The following is a 12,565-nucleotide window of genomic DNA, read 5'->3' on the forward strand; positions in this document are numbered from 1 at the left end:
AGGAGCTGCAGCCACGCGGGTGACCAGAGGTCACCATCTCTGGAAAACACCGAAATCTCTGATGCATGTTGTACCCCCTGGATGACTTGAAGTCAGTGTTTCTGAGGACTCTCACTGCAAAAATTTCCTGTTTTTCAGGAAGTTGCTCAACCACTTCTCCACTCGTAAGAGAGATTGAGCCAGAGTACCTTTAGCAGCAGAGTGAAAGAAGCATGGAGGGGCTCAGAAAGGTACAGGGAGCTCAGCCTTGCCTTGGGTGGGAGCAGGCTGGCCCCTGTCCTTTTCTGTCAACAGCTGCAGCTGCTGGGCACATCTATGAGTCACAAAAACTCCTGGCACTCTTCACAACAGAGAACCAGAGTATGGTAGTACATAAACATGTATGTATATACACATACACCTGTAGGGACCTACCTTATTTCATGCAGGCCATGGGGAGAACCCATCCATTTTAGTGCATTTTTATTGTGACTTTTGGATCATGAGAGCCTAGGAAGTCAATGTGAGGTGGGAAGTTGGGTGCTGCCCTGTCGCCTGCAGCTTCCAGCTGTCCTCCACCCTCAGGACACGAGCAGCTCCAATGTCCCCCTCTGGCCTCTCCTTTGTAGGCTGTTTCCCTGTCTCACTTCCCACCCTTGGGCAAGGGACCCTTTGCCACCAGGAAGGCAGCCACAGGGTTTCTCCTCACTCCATTCCCACTGGGATGTGGGCAGACCCATTTTCAATCTATCCCTGTAGGCCTCTTGTTTTCACCCATTTGGCTCCTCTGGTCTAAGACATTCAGGGTTTCCCCTGCTGTTCCTGCCTCCATCCTTCCCTGGCTGGTAGAACGCACAAAGAGAGAAAGCAACCAGGCATGCTCAGCACAGCCTCTGCCTCCAGACTGCATCTAGCCTGGAACTACCACTTTCCTGAGAGTTGCAGTCTTTGGTTTTTGCCTACAAAAGGTTTTAAGGGGAAAAGTGTTGCCAAAGTTACAGAGCTGCTGAGGCAGAGAAACCACAAAGCTCACACAGGTACCCCACATCCTTGAAAAAAACAGGACATGGCAGAACACCACCCCTACGTGGTGATGGACAGTGTCCTGATTTAGACTGGGACAGAGTGAATTTTCTTCCTAGCAGCCAGTGCAGTGCTGTGCGTTGGATTCAGTATGAGAATAATACTGATAACATACCAATGCTCTACTTCTTTCTAAGCAGAGCTTACTTTAAAGCAAGGACTTTTCAGTTCCCTATGCTCTGCCAGTGAGGAGCTACACAAGAAGCTGAGAAGAAGCATGGCCAATAGAGCTGATCCGAACTGGCCAAAGGGATATTCCATGCCATAGGACATCATCCCTAGTATATAAACTGGTGGAGTTATCTGGAAGGAGCCAGTCACTGAACAGGCTGGGCATCAATCAGCCAAATGGTGAGAAATTATATTGTGCATCACTTGTTTCTCTTGTGTTTTCTTTCTTTTTGTAGTTTCCCTTTTCATTACAAGTATTTTTACATTATTCTTACATTTTACTTTATTCAAATTATTAAACTGTTCCTGTCTCAACTTTTGGTTTTGCCTTTTTTCCCCCGATTCTCCTTCCCATCCTACAGGAGAGGTGTGAGTAAGCAGCTGCCTGGTACTTAGTTGTCAGCTGGGGTTAAACCACAGCTTGAGCCTGGGTGTGTTGCAGGGGCAGGTAAGGAGGACAAGAGACTGTGTAACAGGTGATCCAGGCTGGTTTTGGCTTGGAAATTAAGCCTATGGTAGCTTTATCTTATCTTTTTATTGACTAGACTATTGCAGCTGCTGTTATTCTTTAACTTGCAAGAAAGTCACAGCAAACACCTGCCACCATTTAAGCTCTGAACAACACAGAGCTTAACATTGCTGCTAACAGCCTTGCAGGGCTGGAGAATTTAACTGCTGATTCTGTCTCAATCCTATAATTACTTGGATGAGAAAAATGAGGTGTGTGAGGGGAAGCTCAGAGTGATTAACAAACTGTTTGGGCCAACAGCCTGGCTGGGCTGGTGAAAGGCCCTGCCTAAGGCAGTGTCAGTGGGGGCCATTTGCCTGTTGACATGGAGCTGGTCTTTGTTTTCTTCTTTGCACAGGAGGAATCTTATTTGTTGATAAAGCAAGGGATTTACTAGTGACGCTGCCAAGGTCAGACCTCACTGGAAACAAACTGGCCCAGACTATCCCCTTCAGAGGACCATATATACACAGCCCATTGTGTGCTGCAAGCCAAGCAACCTGAGTTTTCCATCCTCTACCAGGCCTTGAAGCTGGTCTTGGCACAGCACCTCTAGTAGAGAAGACAGCAAAGCTCTCCCTCCCTCCTTGCAGATATTCACTGAGCCAGAGCAGCTGGAGATGAACTCGGAGTTCAGCAGGCAGGCACAAACATCTTGGGGAAAGGAGCAGCTGTGTTAGGGCTTGATACAAAGTGTAAAGCCAACAGAAATGAATGGAAAACCTCTGCTTGCCTGGAATCAGGCGCCTTGGACAAGGCTGTGAGGACAGAGGCACTGTGCCTGACCCTTGGCGTTGGCTTCAAAACATGCATGGGGAAGAGAAGTGGGCTTAGCTGAGTGTTGCTCCCCTTGGGAAGGCACTGATTGCCACGTACTCTTAAAATAGAAACGAGGAACATTAAGAGCTGAGAAAGCTGCTGTTAAATAGACAGGCTTGGGTAGGAGAGAGCAAATGCTTGACAGATCAGAGGAGGATTCAAAGTGCTTAACTCCAAAAGGGAAAACAAACTTCATCCTCACTGGAGAAACATTTTCCCAGCTGACATGGAAAAAACAACTACTGCTGAGGAATTACCCAGCACTTCAGCTCCCTTCAATTGGAAAAGGCCAACATCACATTCAGGTGCCATGAAAATTGCTGTGCAGCCCCTCTTTAACCACTACATAAATACACTGCTGGCACTGCTTCCTGCTTGCACCTCCTGTTACTAACACCGCTGTGGGAATCCCTGAAGCCTTCTCCAGCAGTTGGCAAACAGGGAGCTGAATTAAAAACCTGTCAAAGAAAGTATCCTTCGGCTCTGAGTCCTGTCCTGTGCTAGAAACCTTGCAGGCTACTTGAGGAATCTCAAGCTGTCCCCAAACCCTTCCTCCTACTGTCCACCTGTTACACTGTTCTGAAGGATTCCCACAAGGCATCAAGTATGTGGGTCTTCAGCATTTATCCCAAAGAAACAGTTGTGGCTTTCCCATAATGCACCCTAAAATGTGCTGGCAATTTAACAGCTGAGTGACACTTTAGCTCTGCTTTTCCTTAGAAGGAAGCAATAAAATAACTATTTTATACTGCCCCTTAATCACACAATGCAAAGTCACTGTGTTTTTTCCTGTTCTGTAGGATGGTAAGGCAAGAAAGTTCATTATTGTTGGGTATGTGACGCTGTTCCCCTACTTTTCCTGCTTGTGCAGGAAAATGGAGAGTCTTTACTAGAAGTGTTTACTGAGCAGGAACACTGAAACTGCAGGGGAAATTGCCCAGCCTGAAACCCGAGGAGGTCAGGAGCAGCACAGCTGCTGTGATCTCTGGAATAAAATGAAATGCCAGTTTTTATTGATTGTAACTGACCAACAGTTCTTTACCAGATTACATTCAAGTGACATCACCTCTAGTAGCGTGCCAGGGGTGAGGTCAGCCCAGCCCCAGTGGGAGGCACCCACCTCAAGAGACCCGTACCACCTTGTGCTGTGGCCCTGGCTCCAGGGGGACAGAAGCAGGTGGGAGCAGTGATGCCAGCCAGCTGCACTGCAGTTGCAGCAGGACTTGGATCACCACTCCCCTGGTTCCTTCAAAAGTCATAAATTGTTACTGCAGAGGTGCAGAAAAAAAATTACCTGGCTGCTCATATACCAGGGAGGTAAAATGGAGCAATGCCAAAGCAGATTTAAGACTGACTGAAGGAAACAGAAGCTGTGGTAAAAAAAAAAAAAAAAAAAAAAAAAAAAAGTAAGCTTGTACATAGTTATTAAGCATTTACAATGTTCTCATGCAGCTTAGATAAGCAAGCTGGAATTAAACAGTACAGTAATCATCAGTGCTGGTGCTGTGCTCTGCCTGCAAGCTCAGGAGGAGGCTGGGAGCACTCAGAAGCCAGGTTGACAGGAAACAGGTGTATGTGAGGAGGAGGAGGAAGAGGTTAGAAGGGCTGAAGGCTGCTCAGATAGAAGCCCACGGCTGGTACCCTTAGTCCAAAGGTCAGGGCAACTGAAGTCAAAAGGCTGCCTTCTGGCAGGGCTCACCCGTGTGGCCACATTGAATTATTCACGACAGGGAGAGGGAGGCTCTCAGCTCCACAGACAGGGAGGGGTGAGAAGAGCACAGGGGGAGGGAGCACAGCTCAGGTTCCCTGTGTGCAATGAGCAGCTGTTCATCTGTGTGTGAGAGGTGAGTCCTCCCTCTGGCCCCCTGCATCCAGCAGCACACGAAGGGGGTCCTACAGGCAGCACTGGAAGTCCCATGGAAGGAATACCCTATTTTGTTTTTAGCACATTACCTTTTAGTAGGGATCAAGTCATAACCTGTACTTTCACAACTCATCATTAGAAACTGTGCTGCTGATACTCCCAACTCACCTCTCTGGACAGACAGATTTGTGAGAACTGAGTTTTATTCTCCTGGCTAGACAGCAGTGACTGATAAAAGTTCTCTACTGCTGCAGACAAACAAAAGGAGATCTATAAAATACTTCTCCCTATTTTCTCTTACTAAATTATGGTGGGAGCCCATGGATTTGTGGAGGAGTTGTACCTGTCCCATCAACACAAGGACAGAGGAAGTAAAAGACAGGTTTCACAGACAAGGCAGAGGCATTCTCAGCTTTAAACGATCCCACCCAGGGTAGGTATGTACCATCATCCTGCAGGGAGCAACTGCCCTCTGCTCTGGGCTATCAGATGTGAGGCAAAGACAAAAACATTCCTCCTCTTAACTCAGCAGCAGCAGCAGCTCTGCATGTCAGCTCTTGGCTGATAAACACAGGCTCCTAATTCCAGCCACATTCCCCGTTTTGAGAATAAGCAGCCCTTTGCAACTACTGCTGCTCATGAGAAGGGGGAGAAGGAGGGAAGGGTTACAACATTTTCCATCTCCTAAAAACACCAAAACAGAAGAAACCCCCGGGTTGTACAGGGCAGGCAATTGACCTGCCCACAGCCCTCCCAGGCAAGGAATGCACAACATGGACGTGTCCAGAGGCAGGGGTACAGCCACCCTTTTACTTCAGGCTCCAATGAGTTTCTTGAGGAACGCCTCCAGCTGATCCTCGTCCTTTATGCCCACAAATTTATCCACAACGTCTCCGTTCTTCATAGCCAGCACAGTTGGCACTGCTGACACCTGAGGCAAGAGAAACAGGGAGACAGGTGAGCAAAGCCTGCAGGAAGCCACCTGCCCCTGGTCTCCCAGTGAAGTCGAAGGAAGTGGCTACAAGGGAACTGAGCACACACTGCTCTAGGGTAAGATGTCCACTCACAAAACACGCCAGCTGAGCTCCATGTTCCCCCTCTCTGCACTGACTTACACCACTCTACTGGAGATAAGGCTGAGCTGCTTTTTGAGTTTAAATAAGACCCAAATGTTTAAAGACAAAACCACAACTCATACAAAAACAATCTCCAGTAAAAATCTTCTTCTCCTCCTTCCCTTTTGTCCTCTCATGAACAAACACATCTAGGACACATCTCAGACATAATGACCTTTGGACATTTTATGGCCAGAGTAGCATGAGACTGGACCCGTGTTCTTCTCCAGACAGGACTGGAGCTCTAACCCTGACCCGCCCCACCATTGCACAGGCAGATTTCCTGCTCATATTATGGAAACGACAATCCCCTCCAAGCCTTCTTCCTTTCCCCAGTTCTGTTTTCAGTTATTTAACTGGTCACAAACCAGTGGTCATTCAGTGCAGATCCCTGATGATTAGGTAAGAAGTGAAAAAGTCCCTCTGACCAGAGCTAGCAGGCAGCTGTGCTGCTCTGGGTGCTGCTTTTTTAGCTCAGAACAAAGTTTGCTGGGAATTATCCAAGAGAACAGTGTTGGAAATGACAACATCCCCAGGGACTTGCTGGTTGACTGGTGACAGCAGAAACCCCAGGGACATGACTGAAAGAAGGAACAACCAGAGCTTGGAGAGCTACAGCAGTGGAAGATCTGATCACATTTCTGACCCCACAGCTTATCTCTGCAAGGTTTTCCCCCCAAAACACATCCTGTCCTTATCTTGCCCGCTGACTCTTCTCCAGCCTGCAGGGCCTTCCTGTGTGCACTGCCAGCCCTGCTGCCAACAAAGATCTGTAAATCCCTCTGGAAACCCATCAGAGGGCTGGCTTTTCTCCCAGTGGGAGCCTGAGATGAAAGGGACATTTTGTCTTCCCTTCCCACCCGGTCCCAGCTGGGCAGTCCAGCATGGCTCCCCACAGTGTCCTTCAGGGCTTGTGCAGCCTCATCTGAAGGGATGGGAGCGTCGGGGCTGCTCAGTGCACAATCTTCAGCTCCTCCTAGTGACTGCAGAGAGCAGATCCAGAGGGCTTGGGCCATAGCACCGCCGATGGTGCCAACATGTTCCCTTGTGATTTTGTGAGAGAGAAAAGATGCACTGCACTCAGCTGCTCTGTCCCTGAGAAGGCAAACCTCCACTGAGCCTCCCTCTGGTTTGCACAGTGGGTTAATATCCAGCAGAGTTGCTCCAGTCCTATCCAAAAAAAAAAAGAGCTGGCCCCTGTTAGGGCTGGGGTGAGGAATAGGCAACTCCTGGAAGCTCTAGTGAGAAGCAGCCAACACCACGTTGCCAGGCCCTGCAGGCTGACCAGCGCACCCACCAGTTTCACATGGCCTTGATTCCTCTGTCTCCTTCCCTCTTTGTGCAGGTGAGCAAATCCAAAGAAAGAGTGGAAGGTCTGGGGCTGGTGCTGCAGAGCCAGATGAGAACTGGGGGCAAAGAGCAACTTTCCTCTGCTCAGAAAACACGATGTTTTTGTCAGTTTCCTTCCTGCCAGCTGCAGTAAGGGCAGCCTATTAATGGAGCATGTACTTTGTTTTGCTGGTTGAGAAGCAAATATCATGGGAATTTCTAGAATGCAAAGTTGAGGGCACTTTTTCTTTTTTTGACTCCCATCTGCACTGAACCTAAACAAACTTTATTTCTCCCTGAAGAGCATTTCTATAGAAAAAATCAGTCTGCTTTTGATTAGTGTTGACCACAGATAAATAAACAAACATGCCCATCCAGGTTATTTGTGGCAACACCCATACCAAGGGAATTCTCCCCCATCTGAAACTTTTATACAAGCTCAGATGCCACACAACAGAGCAGGGGGAAGTATTTCACCCAGGCCTCTGAGTAAGGAGGTAACCAGATGGAGCTCCACTGATGAATGACCACCTCTGTACCCAGTGGCCCTCCTGAGCTGCCCACCCACAGTGGCCACAGAAGGGGCTGCCCTTTCCTGGCCACCACACACAGAGGCAACTGGCTAAGGCAAGAGATGAATCTGAAGAATTTTAAGAGACTGCAGATAAACAAAAGTATTTCTTCTCCCTTTCTGCTCTTGGGGCGAGAGGTCAGGATCTGGCTGGAGCAGTGGAGAAAGGCCACAACCAGAGATGAAAGGTATTTGATAAAACAGGGAGTCCCCAGAGAAAACACTTTTGTGCTGGGCATAACCAGACAGGGAAGGGCACAGGGGACATTCCTAGTTGCAGGAAATGCATCGGTGCTTTGTGCTAAGCTGGGATGGCCAAGAGCCAAGGGCTTGTATAAAGGAATGTGCCAGCATTCCTCAGCTCTTCCAGGGGGCCTCCTCTCCCACTGCCTCCCTCTGCACCCAGGAGGCTGCTCAAGAGGACATTGTGCAAGCAGGCAGCAAGCTGGGGGTGCGTGTGTGCGGGGGCAGGGGAATAAACATGGATGGAGTGAGACTTCCTGGCAGCTAGTGAAGGAGTTGTGGGGGTGGCATGGACACTGAAAACCCCAAACAAAGACTTCCTCAGCACGCAGACATCTGATTCCCTAAAGAATGACTTTAAAACAAATGTTTTCTGCTTCCCTCTAAACACCACCTCTGGTTTTCCTGATCTCTCACAAACACTCTGGTCTCTCTTTGATCTCAACTTACTGCCTTCCCATCAGCCCTTACATTTCTCCTTACATGGTAACTTCCCAGATGAAGCAAAACCAAGCACATGCTCAGCACATGAACAAAACTTCTGCCTCAGAAAGGATGCTCCAAACTTTGAAGATCTGAGCACAAAATTCTGCCATCCCCCTACCTGTCTGCAGCTATGGTACATGCAGACAGTCTAAGGACAGTGTTTTAGCCACGGGGATAATGGCCAAGACAAGACACACACGCATCACTCCAAAAGTGGAGGAGGGCTTCTTGCAAAACAAAAATTCCACCATGTTTGTAAATAAGGTTCCTGAATGAACTGCTAGAAGCTGACCCTTCCCTGCAGCCTCAGTCCTACCTGCACACAAACACACACAGCAGGCAGAGCTCTCTCAGCACCTGTGGGGAGAGGACACCCAGCACATTATCGAAGCTGCACAACTTGGGACTTTCAGCCTCTTTTCACCAACCTTTCTCTGCATGCACACACCCTGCTTGTCATTTTCCACTCATCTGAGATTATCCTCTTGTAATCTCAGCTCATTCTATCTACTGGAAGGTTTGGAACAATACATGAGTTGAGCTAATAATCTCTATTCTCTTCTCCTTAGCATGATTGCTACCAGAGCTTTCCCTGCATCTATTAGGATTTACACACTTTCAGATCATCACTAAAAATACCTCATCCTCTTCAACTTCTCACCAGCACCCTCTGAGCTATGCAGGATTTTGGGTTTGCAGCAGCCAGCCCTGCTCAGGAGCCAGCAGCCATCTTCCTTGGCCTGGGGTATATCTGCCAGCACGCCTCCACCCTGGAGGCTCTCATGCTGAGCTTGTAGGAACTGCAAATCATGACTGTGGCCACCAGCTGTGTGGGCACTCCACCACAGCACAGCAGAAAGGTCTCCCTGGGGAAAGAGTGGGAGGGAACAAGCTGTTCCTGCTTCCGTCTGCTTCTGTCTCAGCAGGGTGCAGGAACGGCATCTTCTCCAGGCTCAATAAATTGACAGCTTGCTCAGGAGATAGTTCACACTTTTCAGGGCGGTTTGAGGAGCTTGCTGAGCTAGTTGTCACCCTGGGAGCAGGACTTCATCTGCAGAGGGGGAGCAGATCCATCTGCATGATACCCAAGTGAAAATGAGGCATGTTTTACCCCTGTAAAACATAACAGCAGGATGCCCAAACTCCATGGGCAGAGTGGTTGTTTGCAAGGAGAGACAACAGAGGCAAGCACGGCCCTCAGAGGGGCTTTTGTGTTTCTTAAACTACCTAACTACTGTCAGAGGGGACAAATAAATGAATCATGGAAACTAAAGCCATGGCCTTCTCCAGTCATTCTGCTTCTTCCTAGGAGAAAGGCAGCACAGGGAACACACCCAGCGGTAATGTCACACACTACTGTAAGCACCAAGGTCCTCCCCTTTCAAGAGCAGGACGTGTGCTCCTGTTATTTTTTCTGACCTGGCTTCTACCTGTCCAAACAAAACTCACTGTGTCTCCTTGTGCTGCAGCTTAAGGATGGGGACGTTATGACCCAGCTCGAGATCCTGAACAAGGAAGGGAAAGAGAGGACAGGCTGGCTGCACAAAGAACCATGTTCAGCTGCACAGCAGAGTGGGGTTTGTAACTTCACGATCTTGCCCTGCACCTGAGCACCCCAGCTGGCAGCAAAATGCCATATGTACTCCAGGCTCCTCGAGGAGTGTTTACACTCACAGGGAAGTGCTTACCCTCACAGCCACATGCAAGGCCTAGAGACACCTCCCTGCAGAATCAGAGGTGGGGATGCTGGGCACGACCAGCAGAGCTGGAGCAGAGCCAAGCAGCAAAATCCACCTACTGACAAGTGACCCAATGGATCAGGAACCTGTAGGCTCTGGGCTTCCCCTCCCCTCCAGTGCTGCTGCTGTGCAGGCACAGTTCTCCTTAGGGAGGCACCTCTGCACTGCCAGCCAAACAAAGTCCGTGCTCTTCCACCTCCTACCTCGTACTCGATGGCGAGGTCTGTGTGATCATCAATGTCCACCTTGGCCATCAGCACCTTCCCCTCCTGCTTGGCCACCAGTTTCTCTAACCTGGGCCCGAGGATCTTGCAGGGACCACACCACCTGATGGAGCAGGAAAAGAGAGGGCACATCAGGAGAGGCAGTTTCAGCCATGGAAGGCATGCTGGAACACCAGTGCCTTTGCCACCACTGCTGTTCCACTCAAGAGCCAGCCTGGAAATACAATTCCTGAACCACGGCTTAGAAAAACACTTCTCTCACAAAGAAGCTGTCAAAGGTTAAGGAAGCTCTGCATCCAGCTTCAGGCTTCAGTTAATTGTCCTCTCCTCCCTGGATGATCCCAACTAGTGCTCACTGTGCTTTGTCCCTTGGTTTATTTAGAGCAGAAGTTTTTTGGCTGTTTTGTGTTCTCTTTGCACCAAATCAGGTGTAACAGGCTCACGTAACAGTAACTGGAGGACTATGAAAATACGCGAAAAAACTCAAAGATAGTCAGTTAATATTGTTAATTATCTTAATCAGTTAAGACAACTGTTAATAGAGCAGATAGCATCTAGGAATAGTTTTACTGGCAGGTGGATCACAGCATTTTTATTGATGACAAATGCTGTCATTTGTGTCACATGGCTGTTATTAACACATAAAAACATTTGCTATAAAGAGCCTCAAAACCATGCACCTTTAAGAAACATGGAATGATACACCATAACAATGGTGAGGCATAGCAAGTGCAGAGCTCCTCGAGGACACTGCATTCATGAAGCCAAATAGGGCAGATATCAGAGCTTTTTCCTGAGGAATCCTTTATAGGATGATGCAATACTGGGGCTGGGGTGACACCTGGAAGGTGCAGCTGTGCCACCCTGGGGAACGCCTTCCTGGCACTGCTTGACACTGCTGCAGGGTGTAGCTGTGAGGGGAATCTTCATGGATTGAGCCTGATGAGCAGAAGCATCTTTCAACACTGGACTCCACATCTTGGGAAGCCCTCAGGCATGCTCCTCCATGGTGAGCCCGGAGTGCCACCACATCAGGAAAGTCACAGGGACACACCTGCACGGGTGGTGGTGGAGAGGGGTGCAAGAGCCACGAGTGGAACTTACTGTGCATGGAAGTCCACCACAACGGGCTTGGGGCTGTTCACCACCCGGTCCTGGAAGTCGCTGCCATCCTGCACGTTGAAAGTGTTCCTGCGGCCCGCTGAGGTGCCAAAGGCCCTGCCGTGGGATGGCAGGGGCCCCCGCGTGGGGAGCGCCAGCAGCCGCTGGAGCGCCAGCCTCTGGGCCATCTGTGGGGAGAGTGGTTGGTGGGGCGGGTGCACCCCACGGCCGGTCCCCCTGCAGCAGAGCCCCGATCCCGCCCCCAGCCAGGAGAGAACCTTATGGGGTGTGACGTGATTGCTTCCTGCCCCCTGCCCAGCCCTGCCCGCTCTGCGGCTCCAGCCCAACGGGCACGGGGCTGTCGGCTGGAGCCCGCCTGCTCCCCGTTCACAGGGAGACAGCCCCAGGCACAGACTCCCCGTTTCGCTCAGCCCTGCGGAGCAGAGCTGCCCCCACGGCCCGTTCGCCCCCACCCACAGGGCAGAGTCAGGCCCGCTCCGACACCGCGGGGCTCCGTCAGCCCTTGTGCAACAGGCGGCACAGGGCCCCAACGCTGTGGGGGAGAACGGCCCCAGAGGCCGGTGCCCCGTTGCTCCCCGCGCCCGAGGGCGGGAGGGCAGGGCCGGGAGGGCCCCGCTGCACCCGCCGGGCCCGCGGCCCGCCCGCACCTTCGCGGCGCGGAGGTGACCGGACACACCGAGCTGACCCGCACACACCGAGCTCCCGCCCGCCTGCACCGATTGGCCGCCGCCGCCGGAAGGCTCTGCGGGCGGGCCGGCCGCCCTCGCAGCCCATTGGCAGTCGCCCGGAGAGCCGGGCAGCTCTGATTGGCTGCCGTGCCTGTCCTTTAGGCCGCTTTGCCCCGCCCCGGGAGGGACGGTGGGATGTGTCACGTGGGGCGGACCCTCCCCTGGGCGCGCTGGCGCAGCACGAGCCGCGGCGCGGTGCCGGTGGCACGGCCGGTCCCTCCGGCTGGCGGCTCTCTTCAGCTGGAGGCCGGGCAAGGGGCTGCCAGCGTCACCTGCTTTAAGCTTTCCTGGCAGTGCACAGCTCTACAGTCCCCCCGACAGCAATTAACTCCGTTCCACAACGCGCCCGCACGGGAAGGGCACCGGGAGCAACCTGGAGCCCTGCACTCAGGGGTGACCACAGACCAGTGGGCCCATGCCACCCTCTCCAGCTGCATGCGAACAGGCACTGCCTTCCAGCAGCAGCATTGCTTGCAGAGCCCAGCATCCTCAAAGAGAGCAAGAACTCCCCTGTCACTTCCTTGACCTCTTCTGCTTCCCTGCCTCTGCAAGGAACTGAGATTTCAGGGAAACAGCAGCTGAAT

At 51.2% G+C, this 12,565-nt stretch overlaps 1 protein-coding gene across 2 annotated transcripts; it reads right to left on the reverse strand.

The window, feature by feature from the left end:
* Positions 1–4,820: 4,820 nt before the first annotated feature.
* TXN2 (thioredoxin 2) lies at positions 4,821–11,972 on the reverse strand. Of its 2 annotated transcripts, none has more exons than XM_058805482.1 (4): positions 11,901–11,972; positions 11,236–11,420; positions 10,111–10,234; positions 4,821–5,355 (listed from the first exon to the last, which is right to left on the reverse strand). In XM_058805482.1, exons 2-4 carry the CDS (start codon positions 11,418–11,420, stop codon positions 5,239–5,241), a joined length of 426 nt encoding a protein of 141 aa, XP_058661465.1. In that variant the 5' UTR covers positions 11,901–11,972; the 3' UTR covers positions 4,821–5,238. The 2 variants fall into 2 exon arrangements, with proteins under 2 accessions (XP_058661465.1, XP_058661466.1); XM_058805483.1 differs by lacking the exon at positions 11,901–11,972 and adding an exon at positions 11,710–11,883.
* Positions 11,973–12,565: the final 593 nt, after the last annotated feature.

Source organism: Ammospiza caudacuta, chromosome 5, assembly GCF_027887145.1.
Source record: "Ammospiza caudacuta isolate bAmmCau1 chromosome 5, bAmmCau1.pri, whole genome shotgun sequence".
Lineage (NCBI taxonomy): Eukaryota > Metazoa > Chordata > Aves > Passeriformes > Passerellidae > Ammospiza > Ammospiza caudacuta.